At 40.6% G+C, this 21,227-nt stretch overlaps 3 protein-coding genes across 8 annotated transcripts; 1 reads left to right on the forward strand and 2 right to left on the reverse strand.

The window, feature by feature from the left end:
- Positions 1 to 274: 274 nt before the first annotated feature.
- mrnip (MRN complex interacting protein) lies at positions 275 to 5,377 on the forward strand. Its single transcript, XM_071458354.1, has 7 exons — positions 275 to 430; positions 2,045 to 2,104; positions 2,843 to 2,949; positions 3,053 to 3,104; positions 3,249 to 3,382; positions 3,634 to 3,664; positions 4,083 to 5,377. The coding sequence occupies exons 1-7, from the start codon at positions 371 to 373 to the stop codon at positions 4,464 to 4,466; spliced, it is 828 nt and encodes a 275-aa protein (XP_071314455.1). The 5' UTR covers positions 275 to 370; the 3' UTR covers positions 4,467 to 5,377.
- sqstm1 (sequestosome 1) lies at positions 5,374 to 9,587 on the reverse strand. 3 transcript variants are annotated; one of them, XM_071458350.1, is made up of 8 exons: positions 9,179 to 9,587; positions 7,872 to 7,967; positions 7,294 to 7,559; positions 6,758 to 6,884; positions 6,546 to 6,614; positions 6,207 to 6,343; positions 5,832 to 6,075; positions 5,374 to 5,716 (listed from the first exon to the last, which is right to left on the reverse strand). In XM_071458350.1, the coding sequence occupies exons 1-8, from the start codon at positions 9,345 to 9,347 to the stop codon at positions 5,553 to 5,555; spliced, it is 1,272 nt and encodes a 423-aa protein (XP_071314451.1). In that variant the 5' UTR covers positions 9,348 to 9,587; the 3' UTR covers positions 5,374 to 5,552. The 3 variants fall into 3 exon arrangements, with proteins under 3 accessions (XP_071314451.1, XP_071314450.1, XP_071314449.1); XM_071458349.1 differs by having other exon boundaries at positions 6,180 to 6,343; XM_071458348.1 differs by having other exon boundaries at positions 6,171 to 6,343.
- Positions 9,588 to 11,032: 1,445 nt separating this feature from the next.
- Positions 11,033 to 19,507, reverse strand: rnf4 (ring finger protein 4). Of its 4 annotated transcripts, XM_071457885.1 has the most exons (10): positions 19,311 to 19,507; positions 19,122 to 19,186; positions 16,691 to 16,792; positions 16,517 to 16,580; positions 15,416 to 15,629; positions 12,080 to 12,159; positions 11,926 to 11,938; positions 11,716 to 11,830; positions 11,528 to 11,579; positions 11,033 to 11,435 (listed from the first exon to the last, which is right to left on the reverse strand). In XM_071457885.1, exons 4-10 carry the CDS (start codon positions 16,526 to 16,528, stop codon positions 11,286 to 11,288), a joined length of 636 nt encoding a protein of 211 aa, XP_071313986.1. In that variant the 5' UTR covers positions 16,529 to 16,580; positions 16,691 to 16,792; positions 19,122 to 19,186; positions 19,311 to 19,507; the 3' UTR covers positions 11,033 to 11,285. The 4 variants fall into 4 exon arrangements, with proteins under 4 accessions (XP_071313986.1, XP_071313985.1, XP_071313987.1 ...); XM_071457884.1 differs by lacking the exon at positions 19,122 to 19,186; XM_071457886.1 differs by lacking the exon at positions 16,691 to 16,792.
- Between the last annotated feature and the right edge of the window lie 1,720 nt (positions 19,508 to 21,227).

Genomic DNA, 21,227 nt, shown 5'->3' on the forward strand with positions numbered 1-21,227 from the left:
GACTATTTATTTATTTATGATTCTGATGAACAGAACTAAATAAACTGATCAAACGGTGACATAATCAATAATCAAATTTACATTAAACTTCTCACTATTTGAAACTTATTTAAATGTAAAGTGTACTAAAAAGTGGTGACTGATTGAATTAATATAGATTGATTGATTATGTTTTATTTTTCTATACAGTCTATGGTTTTACCAGTCACACAAAATCCTCCGGCCTGCAGGGAGCGCTGTGACGTAATACGCTCACTGTGACATAGACTGTGACGTAGCATCTCGCTTCAAATAAACCCGGGAAAAAAACAGCCGGGTCAGGACCGTGAGGAGCAGACCCAGGACTAGATCCGTTTTAAATCCGCCCGTCATGGTTCAGGAGTTTCACGTAGTCAGGTGTTTCTCCTGTGAGAGTTTCCAGGTTCAACAGGTAACACACCACACACACACTCAATGACACACACACACACACACACACAGCTGCTGCCGAGCTGAGTGCTAAGCTAACAGGCTGACACAGGTTTCCCATGGGTCCTTGATATCCTTGGAAGTTTGTGAATTTGAGAAAATAAAAATCAAGACCTTGAACAATTTTTAAAATAGACACACGGCAACACAACACAGTAACACAACGCAGCCTGTATGGCACAACACATAGTAACACAACAATACAACAGTAACACAACAATACAACACAGTGACACAACACATAGTAACACAACAATACAACACAGTAACACAACAATACAACACAGTGACACAACACATAGTAACACAACAATACAACACAGTAACACAACACAGTAACACAACAATACAACACAGTGACACAACACAGTAACACAACAATACAACACAGTGACACAACACATAGTAACACAACAATACAACACAGTAACACAACACAGTAACACAACAATACAACACAGTAACACAACACAGTAACACAGCAATACAACACAGTGACACAACACAGTAACACAACACAGTAACACAACAATACAACACAGTGACACAACACAGTAACACAACAATACAACACAGTAGCTCAACACAGTAACACAACAATACAACACAGTAGCTCAACACAGTAACACAACAATACAACACAGTAACACAACAATACAACACAGTAGCTCAACACAGTAACACAACAATACAACACAGTAACACAACACAGTAACACAACAATACAACACAGTAGCACAACACAGGCTTTCCTGTGGATCAAGAGGGTTGGCGTGGGGCAAACGTGACGGCTGGGTGGGGGCAGTTGTTGTGGGAGGTGGGTTCCCTGGGGTGTGAGAGAAGTAGCCACAGTTGTAGTTTCCACAGAGGGAGGAGGGAGATGCGTCGTCGCCCCTCACTCATGCCTTGATGCCCCATCTAACCTACTTCGTCTGATTTTCTTTTCCTGGGACAATGCCCAAGTAAGCTCATTCTTTATTGGAGCTTTAGCTTATATGAATGTCTGCTAATATCACTATATCACTGAATTTTTTCGTTTCAATCAATCAATTAATTAATTAATTAATTTTTGCCATGGCGGAAAAGACACTGCAACACACAGTAACACAACACAGTCTGAATGACTCAAAACAGTAACACAATACACAAGAATACAACACACAGTAACAACCTTTTTATATAAAGTCTATGGTAACAACACAGTCTGTATTACACAACACACAGTAACACAACTCAGTCTGTTACACACAACACACTGATCTTCATTAAAAATAAAACCTGATGTTTAATAAAAGTGGAACCTGATGTTTATTACAAATTAAAACTTGATATTTATTAAAAATAAAAACCTGATTTTATTAAAAATAAAAGCTAATGTTTATTGAAAATATGAAAACCAGCAGGGCATCTGAAGGCATTTTTCAGACTTTAAAACAGGTGGAGGAACTATTTCCTCCCAATCTCATCAAATTAAAAGTCCTCAGCAATGTTGAGTGATGTTTTTTGTCTGATTGTTTTATTCTGAAGGCCTGACTACAGAGTGACCTGTGTGTTTGCCCTGTGCTGTGTCTGTTAGGTGAAGAAGGTGAACAGATGGTGCTGCAAAGTGTGTGGAGAGAAACAGTCACTGCTCAAGGTCAGAAAATGACTCTTATTCTTGAAACACAGGGAGCGGTGTACACAGGGTTTGTAATCTGTATCAGTGGAACTGCTCCTTTATCTGAACAGAGTAAAGCTCAGTATTCATTATTGTTAATTATTGATCTGCAGATTATTTTCTTCATGAATTGTTTTGTCTTTGAAATCCCAAAGAGACTCAGTCACTTTGACAGACCTCATGGCTGCAGCTTCAGTCTTCAATGAGCTGATTGTATCAATCGATTGACAGAGAGCTAATCAATAAGACGGCAGAGACAGTCAGCATGTTTTCAATAAACTCTGAGACATTAGATATAGTTTGCATATTTACCACATGATGGAGACAGAAACACAACATGTGACTTCACATGTAACAACAGGCCTGAGGTCAGGACACTGACACCGGTAACAGACCAGATCTCAAAGTGAAAACCAGTTGGTTTGTCAGAGAGGACGTGAAGCAGGTAACCCTAACCCCCGGTGGTCACTACACGTCAGTCACTGGACGTCAGGGTTAACGGGGCGTCTGTAAACAGGTGTGAACCAGCTCTGTTTGGTCTACAGACCAGAGTCGGAGAGCTGGTCCTGGCTTCTGGACATCAGTGACTGATCCATAAGATAAAAAATCAGCAGGTCGGGTGTTGTCATGGAGGCTCACCTGGACAGATGTGACTTTGATGAGGCATGTCTTATTAATGTATTTCACCTGTATGATTGATTCTTCAATGATTGACAGGAGTTTGGGCGGGGCTCCGGCGCCGACTGCAGACGTCATGTTCAGAAACTGAATGCCATGAGAGGGGAAGTGATTGAGAAGCAGGAGCACGACACTTGGTCGCTATGGTAACTGGCCTGTCCCACAATACACTGCAACTTCTTTGAGTCCCATCAGTGTCCTATTGATCAGGTTTCTCACCTGTCTCTGAACGCTGATGTTTGCCAATAGGGAACAGGTGAAGGCAGATGGAGAGGAAGAACCTGAGGAGGGAGACGACCAGGTGAACACACACACACACACACACACAAACACACACACTCACTCAAAATGTTCTGAAATGTCTAAATTAAAAAAAAAAAAAAAAAAATGGTGTTAAAAGATGCAAATATTTTTAAAAATCACTCTCTTCTCTGACTGGCTGCAGGTGAGACAGACTCAGGTGAGCCGTTGGAGCAAGTACCTGGATGCATCAGAGGAGGCGGAGCAAGAGGAGGCACCAGAGGAGGACAGTATTTTGATGGACAGACAGCAACTCCATGGCAACAACATGACTGACAGGTGTGACCTTAGAGACTTAGAGTGCCTTAGAGGCACCGCCCACCTACCTGTCAGTCGGCAGGTTTATTAAAAACACACTGTTAGAGACAGAGCAGGTCTGATAGATAAGTGATGTATAACTAATCAATAGCTGATTGATAACATGAACCAGGTGAGGTGGTGCTGTGGTCTATATTGAAGGGTTAATAGTCACTGAGTTCATTAAGAAAAAAAAACTGACCTCTGACATTTAATCCTCTGTGTTCTGATAGGAAGAGGAAGGGAACAGACACACCCTCGCAGGTAACATGCTGTCATCGCCAACATCTTAAACTAACACCACCTGCACAGTGACAGACACTTCACTAACATTTTCCCATCAGTCAGTCTGTCTGGTCAGTCTTTGTGCTAAGTCTCTGAGTACAGTCAGGTACAGGTGAGTACAGTCAGGTAATTCACTAGTTTACAGACCAAATGATTGAGTCCTCATGAGTTTGGACTCTCTTGGTCTGAACCATGTGGACTCTGTACTGATGAGAACCTGGAGAACCAGGACATTAATAAGATATTAAAGTTGTAAGTTTGTTTTAAATCCCAGTAAAATTTATGAAGATCAGAGGATCCAGTTTCCCTGAGGAACCCAGAACTTACTGCACACACAGAACAGGAACCTTGGATTGTTCATTTAAAGAACCAGACCTCCTCCTTCTTCTTTCTGCAGTCCAGTTCCTCCAGTCTGATAAGGAACCCTGCTAGACCCTCAGCCACAACCAGAACCATCAGCCTGACTTATACCAGTCCTCCTAGTCTGAACCAGTCCAGTCTGACCTGTGCCAGTCCCCCCAGTAAGAAGAGAATTAATCCTCCTAGCCTGAGCACTGCTCCAGGCTCCAAGTGGACTTGGCTCCTCAATTCTGACTGTCAGGTAGAGAAGGGGGACAAGCCTTCTGTCAGTGGGCAGAGTCAGCCAATGGATAGTGCCACCTCGCTGTCTTGTGGTGTCATCACCAGGCCCCGCCCCCTGCTTCCTGGTTCCTCTCTGTTTGAGACCGAAGAGGAGTTCAACTTCGACGACGAGGACTTTCTGACAGATCAGAAGGTTTAAACCAGGGAGGAGGTATCGGTTCCTCCAGTTTGTTCTGCTGAGGTTCTAAACAAATGGTTTAACAGTGACTGGAACGTTCTGTGTTTAATCTGAACGACTGTTGTGTTCAGTTTAGATCTGGAACCCTTTGGAGTCCGGTTCTCCAGTTCTCAGATGAGAACATTTTCATGTTTCTGACTCTTTGGGTTGTGGACAAAACAAAACCTGAAGACGTCACTGAAACAGATTCATCAGCAGGTCATTGGATAAACAGGAAACTGTTCATCCAGCTGTGTCACATCTGCTCCAAAGATTATCGATTAACCTGCTGATTATTTTGTTTTTATTGACAAACATCAGTTTAGTAGTAATAATAGTTGCAGCTGTACAAGAAATAAAGAAGCTAAAGTCAATAAAAATGACTTAAACAATATTTTGTTGATTGATGAAGTGATTGATTCCGCTGGACAGCTGCTGGTGTATTGATCAGTGCTGAGACAATACATAATCAATTAGTAGATCAATCTGCAACTTTTCTGATGATTGCTTGTTCATTTTATAACTGGAAATCCTCACTGTTGTGTGTTGTTCAGAGGCAACTTCTTCAATTTGTTTCATTCGATCAGTTATTTTCATGATTGATTAATTATTCTCTTGATTAACCATTTCTATAAAATCAGGTCATCAGAAAACTGATCAAACTTCTTGTCAGTTTCAGTCAGAAACAAAACCAGAAGTAACGACATCTGAATGAAATAATTTACCAAAATCCATAGTCAAATATATTGAACTTGAATTCTCAGATTTTTTTTTTTTTTTATTATTGAAAACTACTCAATTTAATTTTATTAATTTCAGCTCTGTATGATGTGAAAACATTCATTTATTGATCTGATTTTAGAACACATCAATAATAAAAATCCAGCCGTTCAGTTCAGGTTTTTATTCATTAATCAGAACAGAAACATGTTAGTGACAAACACTAATCAATGAGTAAAAGTATTGATAAATGATAACAGTAATCATCTGACAGATAATCTCACATTACAGGAAACTGTATAAATGATCATTGGTTTAATATGGGTGATGATGTCACTGATGACGTCCTCAGGGCTGGTGTGGGCGGGGCTGTTTGGCATACTGGATGGCGTCGAGTGCAGCTCCAATGTCATAGTTTTTGGCCTGAAGGAGTCGAGTCAGCCAACCCCCCTCGTCTGTGAACCCCATGGACAACATGAGGGACAGGGACTCCACCAGGCGGGGGTCTGCCTCTGGGGGGAGGGGTGGGGGACAGAAAAGGTCAGAATTCATTGAAGAGGGACGGGGTCAGAAGTCTGCAGGAACATCATGAAGGCTCAAATAGCTCAGGTCAGAATGTGGTCTTACCTTGAGGCAGGTGGGGGTACAGGGCTGCCTCCCTCAGACCTGTTGGACCCTGTTGGTCCCCCAGGGACTCCTGCTGTCCACCTGACGGGGGCCCCTGCTGTCCTCCTGACGGGGGCCCCTGCTGTCCTTCTGACGGGGGCCCCTGGTCCTGGTTCCCGGGCTGGAGGGATTGCAGTTCTCCAGTGGAGGGGTCAACCTCTCTGGAGCTCAGGTGAGTCCACTCCTCATCAGAGTCTCTGCTCACCTGAAGACCACAAGATTCAGAGTCTGCTTACAGCCTGGTTTATACTGCGTTATACTGGGGTTACAGTTTATACTGGTTTACCTCAGGTCACATACCTCACACACCTTAGCTGTTTCTGATGAAGAACTGACCTTTGACCCCTCACTGGCTCCGCTCTCTTCACCGCCTCCGTCCACCTCCACGTCGCCCTCCACTCCTCCAGTCTGAGAGGGAGGAGTCACCTTTGTCCTCTGACCCTCATGCTCCACGTCAATGTCCACGTCAATACCTGCACACATGACATCACTTCCTGTTTGAGGCCGGGTGACTGGTGATGAAGAATCAATTATCATCTTGTTCACATTTAAAGATTAAAGGTTGAGGTGAAACTGTTCCTTTGACTGGACTGTTACTTTGAAAAGAACAGTGACAGAGTGACAACCAATCAGAAAGCATTGTTAATCTCAGGCGTGAACAGTGACATTACTCACCCAGCGGGCTCAACATGGCTGCCACGCCCTCCCCGATGTTCTTCAGGAAGTCCACATTGGCCTGAGAGGCTGTGGATAGAGGTCAGAGGTCATTAATAATGTCATCAAGCAGGAGAGGTCAGAGGTCATTGAAGGTTGTCAGTCACAACGTTCAGTTATTGATTATTGAATAGATTATTAGGGAAAACCAGATTACAGTTCTTGACACTGACCAGAGTCAGCTGCAGGTGTGGAGGATCCAGCCTGGTCCTGGTCCTTGTCCTGGTTGTGGGTCTGACCCAGGTTCTGGTTCCACATACAGTGTCTCATCCTCTTCATCCACTTCCCTCGGGGAAACCACTGCCGACAGACGGAAAAACATCCTGTCACAACTGAGCAAACACGTGTCACGATGAGGTCACCAGAGGTGAGGTCATCTGTTAGTGACTCTGCAGGCTGGATCAGGTGGATGAACAGATCAGCTCTACAGTTTCAGGACAGTTTTGATTTTTGTGTGTGTGCACAGGGGACCCGGGTCCTTCAGTTCAGACTAAACGGGGAGAGCACTGATATCAGATGTTTGAAATCTAATTTCCCGTCAATTTTTTGATGATGTTTTCACTGCTCTTTGTGTTATTCACTGAGTACTGTTTGTAGTGGCTGCTGGTTATTGCCACCTCACTGCAGTAATGTCATATCATACTCAGGGCAAACTATGACATCACAGGTGAGCACAGTTTCAGCTTTTCCTTCCCATGATTCCACTCACCTGCATTGGGTGCCAGATGGGCAGCAGGGCATGCTCAGTGTGCGTCCCTTGGGCCTGGCAGGTGGAGCACAGGTCGTAGTTTGGACACACTGAACACTTGAAGCGAGTTCCAACCACTGGACCCTCACAGCCGTCACAAGTGACGTTAGGATGCAGGGCAGGGGCCGGGGGCATATGAGGTGCTCCAGGTGGAGGAGGAGGAGGGGGAGCAAAGGTGAAGGGGGGGAAGGCGTGGAGAGGAAAGTCCCGGCGGTGCTCCTTCTTCTCTGAAAGAGTTCAAATGGAAACACAAACATTTCAGTTTGTTTTTAGTCTCTACATTAAAGCAATTTTTAAAAAATTAAATATTAATATTCATCTGATACAACCGAGTGTTAAAAGTTTTTATTTTATTCTTAATCTCTTTTTCTTCACAGTAATAATCTTAACAATATGATAACAATATGACAATAAGAGCTTCATAGTCCAGGCTACAAGATGTGTTAGGTTAATTCAAGCAAGATAATGAAAAGATATCCTGGGTATGTTGAACTTAGTAGTAGTAGTCCAGGCCTCAGGTGTGTGGATCATGTGTTTACCTTTAATGAAGAGGCGGAAGGTGTCATCCTTCATACAGGCCAGACCCATCATCAGTTCATCATCAGAGGAGAAAGCTACCAGGTCTCCATCTTCATCTGAAATGTTGTAACATTATCATCATCATCATCATCTCCACTTTATTATAATGACATCAAATTATCAAAACTTCTCCAGCTGAAACATAAAGAAAAGCTTCGGTCTGATTGTTATTTAATATTCACAACCACAATAACTTTATTTATAAAGTTTAGAAAGTCTTTTACAGAAAATATTAAACCAAGAAATATATACAGTATATTCATATCAACTCTAAATAAAGATTTAAATCAAATCTAAATAAAGTTATTTAGCACAGAATAAATACAATTTTGAAGAATGAAATTCTACAATAATGTATTTTTAGGTGAAATTTAGATGTTTATAACAAGCTCATTATTATATTAGGTTGTTAAATATGAGGTAATTATACATAAAGTATTCCCTGCCCCTGAACCTTAAAACCGGGTCTGAACATTCAACCAGACTTTGGCAATAGACAGGACCAGCCACCATGTCCTCACAAGGCAGAGATGTCCTCACTATGACAGTTTAAAACTGATACTAGTCAGACATACAAACCCAAGCACTACAGGGGGTAGTAGTGATTAAATGTCAGTAACCACAACTCATTTCATACAGAACATGTCATCTGTTCTCAGGTGAAACACTCCGCAAACGATTACATTTTTGATTATACTGCAGCAGCTTCAAGTCAAACTGTAAAATCACAACCAATAGTTTTTATTTAGCTTTGAACAAAAATCATTTCAGTTTCTAATCCCATTCAAATCACGTCAGTGAGCTTTAAACTCTTCAGTTCAGAAACACCTGTTCACACTGGTGTTTACACCTGTGTCCGCCCCCTGAAACCAGCCTAACCACATTGTGATTATGAGCAGGTGGAGGTTCAGTCACCTGCTCAGTGGTGAGATCTGTGTCTATGAAACTGATAAATGAAGTTGTGTGACATAAAACGTGCTTACAGCTTCACAGTTTGATTTGTAAAGTTATTTTTAACTGATTCATAATTTAAAGCAGGATCTTTATTTACACTAAACACCTGAACCTGTTTCACTGTGGAAAACTTAATTTTTTAGGTCGATTTCATATGTTTACACCTTTGTAATAATCCTGGTATTTTATTTTCAGTAAACATGTTAATGCCGAACTTTCTCACGCTGTTTTTCCTACTTTTTCTAACCTCTTTCCAACATGTTGACAGACTCTTTTTGTCTTTCAGGTTCTTATAATAATTTAATTGTCTTACCTCTGTAGTACAAGTTAAACCCGTTGTTTTTCAGGTTATTAAAGACACCCGCGGTTTTCTTGCTCAGGTACTCAAAGCTGCAGGAAACGTCCTGATCCACCGCGAACCTCCGGATCTCTTTCACCGCCTCATCTTTTCCCAGCAGGTAGGCCTTCACCGTCACTGACATTCTGCTGCGGGTACACTGAACCGGACCGAGCCGAACCAGACTCCGAACAGAAAACACACACTTCTACACACTCTGAACCGGACCAAACTGAGCCACACACCGGACGCGCAAACTCTGTGCTGACCGCTCACAGTGGACCAGACTCCGGGCAGAAAACACACTGTTCAACCCACTCTGAACCGAAGTGAGAAACTTTGTGACGCAGCGTTAAAACCGCTCAGCTTAGTTTATGTTTACTTCCGCGATAAACGTCACTGTCGTCAGGAGACGTAAATATTGTCGCCGCCTCCAATTGGTCCGCTCAATTTGCTCAGTCCAGCCGACCAATGAGAGGTCGAGGAATGACTAAGCACTTTCCAATGAGGGTACTTCCCCTATGAGTCAGCGGACCAATTAGATTCAAGCTGTATAAAGTTCATAGTCGGTATTAAAAGGTTCAGGTAAATAAAAGTAAAGCTGAGTCATCGTCATGAGACAAGATGTAGGATTAAACAGTGTTTAATGACGTTTTAATACGTTCTCATAGTTCGTTAAATTTCACTCTGTTGTCACATTAAACTTTTCTATTAATTTAACCATCAGTTCAACAAACAAATAAACAATATTCATTGATATTCAGCTCTTCATTTTCATTAAACTGAATTAAACATGAAATGAGTGACGACCAGTGATCAGTGAAGATGTCCATCCATTTTACTTGAACACTCATCTTCATTGTTAACTTCTTGTTCTCACAAGTTTATTTTTGGACATATGATGTTTTTTTTTTGTGTGTGTGTTTGTTTGTTTTTTTTCCATCAGTTTTTCCAGAAGTTGTTGAGGTGTTACATCATGGCATTGCTCAGCAGCCAATCAGCAGTTCAGAGTTTGGGTCAGGTGACAGTGAGTCATCAGTCCTGTGATCCAAGAGTCTGAAGTGAGTCAGAGTCACAAGATGAAGCTCAACATGAAAAGAAACTCTGCTGCAGATGTGGTGAAGTACTAAAATAAAGTACCACAATAAAAGTAATACCACTGTGAGGGATCTGTACTACAGTAAAAGTACTAGTGCCACAGTGTACAGTACTACAGTACTAAGTTAAAGTGCTAATACCACAGTGTGCCCTCTTTTAGCGTTTTAATATAAAATACTTCTCTTATCACTGATGCATTAACATGTAAAAACTTCATGTGTTGGACACATTTTAGACTGAATCTCCATCTGACTAATTGAACTATTGATTAGTTATTAATTCCTATAAGACTTATAGTGACAAACATCCTGTCTGGTTCAGATGGTGTCAACCTGTTTCCCAGATACTTTTTACTTGTACAATATATTGTACTGTTTACCTGACAGCGGCATTAAAGCAGCTCCACCTTCACGAGCTGACACATTAAAGTGATGAATGCATCAATAATTACTGTCCAGTTTCATCACTGGACAGTAATTATTGATGCATTCATCACTTTAATTTTTTAAATTAAAAAAAAGAAATTGATGATAAACCCTCAGTAAAGTTTTAATGCAGAACTTTTACTTGTACCAGAGTATACTCCTTGTCTACTCCTTGGTATTAATACTTTTACTTAAGTAGATGACCTGAGTACTTCTTCTACGCTCTGATGTAATGGACTTATGTGTTCTGGTCTCTGGTTCTTCTGATGACAGTTCAACGGGAACCAAAATTAGAAAACACAAACTGTTTTCACAGTCAATAGAATTTATTAATTTCTACTTTCACACATGAAAATAAACATTTAAAGAGATGAAAACAAAGATGAGCTGGAAACCGAAGAATAAAACATATCAATCAAATATCAATCAATCATCAATCAGCTCTTACTTAAGGTTTCATGTTTCAGATAAAAAACAAACAAAAAGTATCAGCAGCAAAAAACATCACATGATGTCACTGGAAATATGTCGTCCAACAGCAGCGAAAGTGTGTGGTGATGTCAGATGTAGAGGGGGTGGTACTGGCGATGAGTGAGTCTCTTCCTGCAGGTAGGACAGGTGTGCGATGATGTCAGAGCGTCTCTCAGACACTGACTGCAAAACACGTGACCACATTTAGTGGATACAACCAATCGGCCGCTGTCGACGATCTGTGGAAGAAATAACAATATATTCGCATCAGCCAATCACAGCGCAGGATTCTACCTGCTGTTCAGGTGCGTAATAGGTGTGTTAGTCTCACCTCAGTGTAAGAGTCCAGACAGATGGGACAGCTGATCGTCCCTGGAAGCGATCTAAAACACAGAGAGGGAGACTCTACTGATTCTACTGTTAGTTTGCACTCTACTCGCTAGACTCTAATGTCAGCAGGGACAAGTCTGTTATCTTGTTCTGATACAGAGATAATGTTATGATGGATCCATCTAATACCTGAAGGTGTGTACAGAGGACACCATAGTTTCATTGAGGACAGGAGGCGTGTCCTCGTCTTCATCACTGCTGACGATGTAACTCTCACCTGTAGGAACTCTCCTGTTCTGAGGACCTGATGGAGGACATTCAGACACATGTTGGACTGTCCCTTTAATTAAACCATATAACAGCATGTTGTCTGTCGAGTGAAATTGAAACAGGTTTTACCTTCATCCACCAGCTGGATCAGAGCAGCCGAGAGACAAGGGTCACCAGAGTTTACATCATCATCAGAGAGAGAGAGAGTTCACATCAACAAGGAAAAGTGATACAACACAGAGACTGACTGTCTGTCTGACTATCAGTGTATATATGTTGTTACCAGCACTGAGTCGTTGTTTGTGAGGTCGACCACAGCAGCTTCTGATCCTTCACAGGTTAGATCCACCACTTCCTCCACACCTGAACACACCACTTATTGATTATCTGAACACATATAGTTATTGACTGAATTAACACATTTACAGGTCAATGATGTGATGCCTACATTTTTTGTCTGACTGCATTTTTTTCAAAGTTTAATGTATAAAAAGAAACCATATATATATGTAGTACCACTCCCATGTGTGTACGCACAAACTTTTCAAAAAAATATTAGTTTTGTAATTTTTCTTTTCTTTAAAGTCTCAAAATATCATGTTGTGACCACTGCAGAGTTTTTTCATAAATTGGCTTTGGCTACATTTTTGTTTCTTAATAATATGATAATTTATATACATTAAGTAATTTATTTTAGTATAATTTGGAATACGTTTAAAAACAATAGTAGAGCATGTAATTTCAATTTTGCTAGATGCCTCCGCCAAGCAAAGTAAAAGTCCCTTGCCCCTTGCCATAGGCAGTATTTTAATTCTGACAGGAGTACGTTGCTAGAAGAGAAAGGTATGTTAACATTGCTAAAAATGAAAACTATAAATGTAGCAACATGGAGTACACAAAAGTTCAGAACATCCCCCATTTCTCCAGTTCTTGTTAAAATGTAAACCTGTAGTGGTGACATCATGTCTGTCTCTTCTCTCTCCACACCGGTGTTAATCTGTGTTTGTTTGATTTCTGTTTCAGACTGTAATCAACACAATGTTTCCTTTTCATCTGCAGCATCAGAAACTTTTACTGGATGCTTCCTAGTTTTCCTGCCACAGGCTCCACCACACTCCGGCTGCTGTTCTGAGTTGAAGAGGTGGAATAAAGGCACTGACTAACAAATCCACTGTGGGAAGAATGTCACGAGTGTGTTTGGCTGCTGAATGAGTCAATAATTTAGATTCAATTTATAATTTAAGATTCCATGATTCCTTTTTTTAATCTTTGTTATATACAGTGCATCCGGAAAGTATTCACAGCGCTTCACTTTTTCCACATTTTGTTATGTTACGGCCTTATTCCAAAATTGATTAAATTCAATTTTTTATCTCAAAATTCTACACACAATACCCCATAATGACAAAGTGAAAAAAGTTTGTTTGAAATTTTTGCAAATATATTAAAAATAAAAAACAAAAAACATCACATGTACATAAGTATTCACAGCCTTCGTCATGACACTCACAATTGAGCTCAGATGCTTCCTGTTTCCACTGATCATCCTTCAGATGTTTCTACAACTTGATTGGCGTCCACCTGTGGTAAATTCAGTTGATTGGAGATGATTTGGAAAGGCACACACCTGTCTACATAAGGTCCCATAGTTGACAGTGCATGTCAGAGCACAAACCAAGCCATGAAGTCCAAGGAATCGTCTGTAGACCTCCGAGACAGGATTGTATTGAGGCACAGATCTGGGGAAGGGTACAGAAAAAATTCTGCAGCATTGAAGGTCCCAATGAGCACAGTGGCCTCCATCATCCATACATGGAAGAAGTTTGGAAACACCAGGACTCATCCTAGAGCTGGCAGCCCGGCCAATCTGAGCGATCGGGGCAGAAGGGCCTTAGTCAGGGAGGTGACCAAGAACCCATTGGTCACTCTGACAGTGCTCCAGCGTTGCTCTGTGGAGAGAGGAGAACCTTCCAGAAGGACAACCATTTCTGCAGCACTCGACCAATCAGGCCTGTATGGTAGAGTGGCCAGACGGAGCCACTCCTCAGTTAAAGGCACATGACAGCCCACCTGGAGTTTGCCAAAAGGCACCTGAAGGACTCTCAGACCATGAGAAATAAAATTCTCTGGTCTGATGAAACAAAGATTGAACTCTTTGGCCTGAATGCCAAGCGTCATGTCTGGAGGAAACCAGGCACCGCTCATCACCTGGCCATCCCTACAGTGGAGCATGGTGGTGGCAGCATCATGCTGTGGGGATGTTTTTCGGCAGCAGGAACTGGGAAACTACTCAGGGTCGAGGGAAAGATGAATGCAGCAATGTACAGAGACATCCTTGATGATAACCTGCTCCAGAGCGCTCTGGACCTCAGACTGGGGCGAAGGTTCATCTTTCAACAGGACAACGACCCTGAGCACGCAGCCAAGATAACAAAGGAGTGGTTTCGGGACAACTCTGTGAATGTCCTTCAGTGGCCCAGCCAGAGCCCAGACTTGAACCCGATTGAACATCTCTGGAGAGATCTGAAAATGGCTGTGCACCGACGCTCCCCATCCAACCTGATGGAGCTTGAGAAGTTCTGCAAAGAAGAATGGGAGAAACTGCCCAAACACAGGTGTGCCAAGCTTGTAGCATCATACTCAAAAAGACTTGAGGCTGTAATTGCTGCCAAAGGTGCTTCAACAAAGTATTGAGCAAAGGCTGTGAATACTTATGTACATGTTATATTTTTGTTTTTTTATTTGTAATAAATTTGCAAAAATTTCAAGCAAACTTTTTTTCATTTTGTCATTATGGGGCATTGCGTGCAGAATTTTGAGGTAAAAAATGAATTTAATCAATTTTGGAATAAGGCCGTAACATAACAAAATGTGGAAAAAGTGAAGCGCTGTGAATACTTTCCAGATGCACTGTATATGTTCTGAGGCACTGCACTGTAAATTTCAATAACTTGAAAAATTTTGTAAAACTTTTGACAGGTAGTGTACACATTGCTCTAGTGTTTTTTTTTCTTTTTTTTTTTTTTCTTTTTAAACCTATTTTGAAGAAATGACAATGCATTCATTAGACTGTTCATGAAAATTACATGAAATTTGAGTAAAATCTGGTTTAAATCAACTTGTTGTTTGGAGTGCATTGATCCCTTTAAACAGATTATTAGGTCTTCATGTTATCTTGAGTGACCACAGGAAAAATAAGTCTGTTAACTACATTTCAGAAGGTGACTGTGACAAAAATATTTTCCTGAAACTTAACACTTTGTATTATTATGATCCTGTTTCAATGTAAGGAATTCATCAAAATTTGCATTTAAAATCTTAATATGAATTTATGTGTACTTTTATATTCTTATTTTGTGTATTTTAAAATCCTCACACATCATTGACCTGTCAGTTATTGAGTTACTGAGAGTTTTTCTGTGAATCACTTTACACCTGCTCCTAAGCAGTTTATTTGGTGTTTAAAAATATTTTCTCCTGTTATTTACAACAGTAATGATCACAGACCAGTATCACAGACTCTGTATCAATGTATCTGAATCAGTATCAATGTATCTGAAACTTTTTATATTGTTGTTGATTACTGATCAAAAGGATGAGAGTATTGATCTGTACTAACTGTCCTCAGTGTTGTCCACCACATCAATGGTCTCTGTGGGAGGGGCAGGGTCACCATCTGACATCCTGCTAATGTTAGCCGTCCTGCTAGCTGTCCTGCTAGCTGTCCTGCTAGCCGTTCTGCTAGCCACTCTGTTAGAGTTTGCTGTTCTGCTGGTCTTGCTGCTGGGTCTGGAAACCAGAGGACTTCCTGTGGTCCTCCTCCTCCTCTGAGCCTGAACACACAGGCACAAATGACATCACAGCTTCAGTGCGTGGGGCTTCATCCACCTGATCCGATACCCTGGAGTCATGTTCACCAAAACCTTTGAGACTGATAAGGTTTCTGTCTAAAAATATGATCAGATTAAATCAAAAGGCTCCAATCAATTAATTAAAGTGGATCTTTAATTATAGTCAGCTGCTAAAATCAATACATGATCAATACATACAGTACCAGTCAAAAGTGTGTCCAAACTTTTGACTGGTCCTGTAAACATCAGTGATTTCATGGCCTTTGATGGGTTACCTGGTAAACTCGTGATTCGTGTAGAATTAAAGATTTGCTTGATAATCAATAATTGATTAATAATCAATCAATGCTTACTTTGTTTGCTTATAAATATCTGAAATATTTAAAAACAAATCTATAATCTATAATCTCATTTCACTTAAACCTCCTGTGCACTCCCCACAGGTGACACAAGCCATCACCTGTCAGCCAATCACTGCAGAGATAGTGAGTCATGATGATCATTGTGATGATATGAGTCCCTCAGTGAAAAGTCCTGTCACAGACATGTAGGACTGATCTAAGATCAGATCCACGAGTCTCTCACAAGTTAATGTTGTGACGCGATATAATCAAAGTCACACAGGACACATCAGAGCAGCAGATGACATTGTCTCTGTCCTTGTCCGCTTTTTTTCCTCATAAATATTAATAAGACCCATCATCTGTACTGATGATCTGAGATCAGCACTAAAGGTTTGATAAAGATCAGAGATTATTGTGAACAGATAAATTAACTGACCAAGTCATTAACAGATCAAGTGATGAATGGATGTTCACGTGCTACAGATCAAACTACAAACTGTCAGAGAGAAGAAGAATTCAACTTACAGAGCTGCTCATATCATCAGAGACACAAAGGACTGAGGACTGAGGACTCTCAGGACAGAGGACTCTGAGGACAGGAAACAGAGAGACAGGGTTAGTGAAACACTCTGCATCCACCATTTTAACCTAATCACATTAGCTAAAATGAACTGAAATTGACTCTTCACGGAAACCCACTTATCAATAATTATTAAGGTGCTGAGTAGGGTGACCAGACGTTCCTGTTTTTGGTGGCCTGTCCCTGGCTGAAGCTGTCCTTGGAAATGTCTCCGTTTTTAACTGTGAATTAAAAACACACCGGAGAGACGGGAAGCAGAGCAGACAGGCAGACATCTTGTGTTGTTCTCATTTTGGCCAATGGAGGGAGCTGGATGCTAGCTATAGCAGCTTCACAAAGGAAGCAGTAGAGTTTATCCAATCAGATTTCTCTTTTTTGTTGTCTATAGGCAAAAAAAAGTATCTGCAGTGGACTTCACATGACAATAATCACATCCTGGAATACTTTCATAAAAACTCTTTTGATTCTTTCGATCTGTGGACAAATGGACAGGCAATCAGACTTCTTAACCTCTTCAAAGGTAGGGAGTCAACACCGTCTTGCTGGTTTATGATGCGGGTAAATCTGAATTAATTATACTTTTGTATTCAAGGTTTTTGTAAAATAAACCGAAAAATTGAACTGGGGAGAATCTATCAGAGCTAACAATGAGCTAACGTTATACGTTAAGGATGTGTAGCATTGTTATATATCTTTTTGCCTGTTGCTAAGCTGCTTTGCACGAGCTTTGAACTGGTTGCCAGCAATCAGGTGGGTATTAAGAGTTATATGCATATGCAGAGTTATATATTTTGCTCCCTCTGTTTAAGCTCGATGTAGAAAAATAGAAAAACCAACTAAATTATTGGCCAAGATACATTGGTGGTGAGTCAGGGCCACATTGAGACACTCATTCTCTGTGAGTGTTATGAAGCATGATTCAGGCTGAGGGACTCTTATGCTTCACGAGGAGCAGAAGCATTTCCTTCCATCTCATACAAACCACCTGTTTTAAGAGTCTAACCTGTGATATTTAGCTCTAACCAGGGGTTCAACTGGGCCGGAGTGAATTAATCAGACCATCAGGGAGAAGGTGAGGAATATCCGTAAATCTGGTAGGTCATTTATTCCCATGATGCTTCTCTTGCACTGTGCACAGGTGGGTAAGTTAGTTACTGTCGTTACGGCAACCTTCTGTGACTCTATTGCTTTGAAACTTTCTCATGACTCAATAACAGGTTTTAAGGTTAGTATGTCTTTACAAAATCATGAACGTAATTGTGCCTCAATACTGAAACCTTGAGATATGATTTAAAATTTTTAGTTAATATGAGATGAAGCCTCAGAGCTCTCCTTCATGAAAAAATATGATTATATATGTTAAACAGACTTTCTGTGCTCACAGGACAAAGTATGAACATCAGAGCACAGTTTGTCTACATTACAACAGTCCTTGATCTAAGATAATGTAGGTTTAATAATCTGCTGTTGAAATTCTGATTATTCATTACAACTACAGCAGCTAGAGGAGCTATGAGAACCGATGAACCTGTGAGTAAAACAAACAGGCGACAGATAGTTGTTGAGGTGATATCATTCATCCAGAGTGTTTGTACATTGTTGCAGTTGTTAGACTCTGACGATGCCTTGTGAGTGTTAACGACACCGCAGGTTTAACAGGTTTAATTATTCAAATCATACTTTGATGTGACGTCAGACAATTTCATTTATATAAATAGTTTGCCTTGTTTGGACTTGAAGATTCTTTAGTAGCCTGCAACCTACTATCATTTAAGATACATGATGTTTTTATAAATAATTTCAAACATAAATGATAATCTAATTATAATTTCCTGTCCTGATCCACCAGTTATAAACTGTTCTTGATGCATTCTTGGATTTCACAGCACCTCAGTCAAACTGATCTAGACAGGTGTAGGTGCCTGTCATCTAACTTAATCCAAGCGGTTAGGTGGTGTAAAAATGCAAGAAATCCGTTTTAAATTACAATGTTTGTTTCTGGGGGAGGACCCAACACCCCCCCCCCCCCAGCTATCCTGTATCTTTATAGGTCTTCTCCCCCACTTTAAAACATAACAAGGCGTTCATCTGAATGCATTCTTTCACAACAGAGCAGTGACCCTGATAATCTTGTACCAAATAATATCTGTGATGATGTAAAACAGTTTAATTTATGACCGATGTTCGTCCAACTGGGATGATCCCCCCCTTCAGTAAAAGTCAATTGAACTCCTGTCTCCAATCATAGTCAATTACAGTACAACAGTGACCGTGGTCGAAATACACGAAACCGGGGCTGTCCAGCTTTCTATGTCATACATAAAAACACTGAATGATATTTTGAAATGTCCCCGGTTTTCATTTAGGAAATCTGGTCATTTACCATCAGTTGGCATCAAATAGCTTCACTTAGCTTCAGGCTAACCCTACTGACACTTTCACTTCATCCGTAAAACTGTTAAAATGAAACCAATTCTCATCACTCTGATGATAGCTTGCATTAGCTAGCTGTAGCAGGTGTTATGATAAAATCCGTAGCCTTTTACAAACCGTTTCCTGTAGAGCTGCTCTCTGGTTTAACGCTTGGTTGGGTTGTGTAAGAGGTGTACTGTGCGCTAAGCGACAGGTACAGGTGACAGGTGGGGTTAATTCTTTGCTCAAGTGGTTAAAGACTCAAGAGTTTGTAGGAAATGTTGACATATCGCCGGTAACAGTTAGCAGTTAGCTTCTTAACCTCACCGTCAGTGTGTTCCCTGTCCTGTTAGCGGGTAACAGGTAGCGGGTGTAGTTCCGCAGCAGTTTTAAAGTGTGTAGTCAAACATCGGGACCTCGGAATCACGAACACCTGACCGACTTATTCCCGCCGAACATCTGATGCTAACGCTAGCTGGTACCACCGCCCGCTTCCGGAACTTCTTCTTCTCTGACGGAAGTTGGTAAAAGAATTAGAGGAGCGTCGGCTCCACCCGCAGCGCCTCCCGGTGAGGTCACAGTCAGCGGCAGAGCCATCCATACATATATTATCCATCCATACATCCATTTTCTATACCGCTTATCCAAAACCAATCCCAGCTGAAACTGAGAGGAAAATCCACATATGCAGTCCAAGGTGTATTTATTCAGCAGTGGCAGCCATCATTCCCATGCAGTGCCAGGCCAAAAATGAAAATACAAATTATATATATATCTTGAAAAGAAAAAACTCAGCTCTTCACAAGGCAATACCCCTCTAAGTCTGGGCCCTTGCAGTCTTAACTTACTGGCTTGTGTGTATTCACAAATGAACTCCAGCCTCCTCCTTTATGTCAGCTGGATCCCATTACACTGAGACACTGATTAGTATTTTGATAATCAATTTTCCCTCAGGAGATTAACACCTGACCCACATAGTATCAACTCATCTACTCTACAGTTACAAACTATACTAAAACTAATTTTTAAGATTAGAATGGCATTGCTTGTTTTAAAGTGGCTATGCAGCATGTGAGCATGTATCTTACTTTACAGGGCCCAGGCTAACCTCATTAATGTCTTTATTTTTAAATAAATGTCATCAATGCCTTAATGTTTTAATAAATGTCATTCATATCTCTGTGTTTTAATAAAGACAAATACATGTGATTGCCCTGCCTCATGTCAACTGTTGAAGTCAAGCATTGAATTGTCTCCTTAGTAAAAGTATAAGTATTCTGAGTTAAATGTAGTGAAAGCATTAAACATCAAACATTATGTCACTTTAATTTCTCAACGGCATCAGTTTGAATTATGATCATCAATTATTGATGAGTGATCATCAATTATTCATGTGATTGTCAGCTTATACCTTCAAGGTTCACATGTTTTCTCTGACAGGAACATGATGTACTTGTACTTGTACCTGTACCTGGATCAGATGTCATATTAAAAGCACAAAGAGACACATGATCAGAGCTGTGTGAAGGCCCGCCCACATCAAGTCTACCTGTACAAATAAAATCTCAGAGTGTCAGAGGGTAGACACAGAAAGACAGAGATTACTTCAGCAGTGATGGATAAAATCAGGAGGTGGTTCAACAAACCAAAGAAGGTAAAAACATTTGATTTCTATATTATTGTTATTATCATTGAAGTTTATTTATATCATAATAACCGAGAGCCAACAATGTTTAAAGGGACAGTTCATCTTATTAATATCAGCTTATATTAATTTATTGACAGCAACTAATTGATGATGCTCAACAGCATGGTCCACCTGGTAAGTCAACATAGAGAATCCTCAGGTCTGTGTGACACTTTTCTTTGTGGATATCAGTTCAGCTTTTGATAGTTTGCAACCTCATGTTCTCTTCAAGACTCTGCAGCAGATGAATGTCAACCATCTCCACCACTTAACCTAAATGTTAAGAAACGGAGGAGATTGTATTCAACTCCATCTCCTTTGGTGAACACTCACAAGTGGTTATATACAGCCCAAGTGGATCCATACAAATAGCTGGATTTACTATGTGTGTTTATATAGACAAACTGTTATGTTATCTGTTTTTGCAACAGCAGATGCAGTACATGTTTAAAATGTATTTCTTTGGGACTAATTTTAATCTTAATTAAATAGATTATGATTAATTGTGGTTATTAAAGAACAATGTCTGAACATAAACAAACAAAACACATCAACAA

Source organism: Trachinotus anak, unplaced genomic scaffold (genome assembly GCF_046630095.1).
Source record: "Trachinotus anak isolate AG129_WGS33_773 ecotype Australia unplaced genomic scaffold, CSIRO_AGI_Tana_v1 ptg000021l, whole genome shotgun sequence".
Taxonomy (NCBI): domain Eukaryota; kingdom Metazoa; phylum Chordata; class Actinopteri; order Carangiformes; family Carangidae; genus Trachinotus; species Trachinotus anak.

Coding starts and splice junctions, on each gene's coding strand:
- sqstm1 (XM_071458348.1), bottom strand. CDS start 9,347: ATGTCAGTGACGGTGAAGGCCTACCTGCTGGGAAAAGATGAGGCGGTG. Junction 7,560..7,871: donor CTTCCGCCTCTTCATTAAAG/GTAAACACATGA, acceptor GAACTCTTTCAG/AGAAGAAGGAGCACCGCCGG. Junction 6,615..6,757: donor CACACCTGCAGCTGACTCTG/GTCAGTGTCAAG, acceptor CTCTATCCACAG/CCTCTCAGGCCAATGTGGAC.
- mrnip (XM_071458354.1), top strand. CDS start 371: ATGGTTCAGGAGTTTCACGTAGTCAGGTGTTTCTCCTGTGAGAGTTTC. Junction 2,105..2,842: donor AGAAACAGTCACTGCTCAAG/GTCAGAAAATGA, acceptor AATGATTGACAG/GAGTTTGGGCGGGGCTCCGG. Junction 3,665..4,082: donor GAACAGACACACCCTCGCAG/GTAACATGCTGT, acceptor TTCTTTCTGCAG/TCCAGTTCCTCCAGTCTGAT.
- rnf4 (XM_071457884.1), bottom strand. Junction 12,160..15,415: donor GGTGGACAACACTGAGGACA/GTTAGTACAGAT, acceptor TGGTGTGTTCAG/GTGTGGAGGAAGTGGTGGAT. Junction 11,580..11,715: donor TCCTCTGTACACACCTTCAG/GTATTAGATGGA, acceptor TCTGTGTTTTAG/ATCGCTTCCAGGGACGATCA.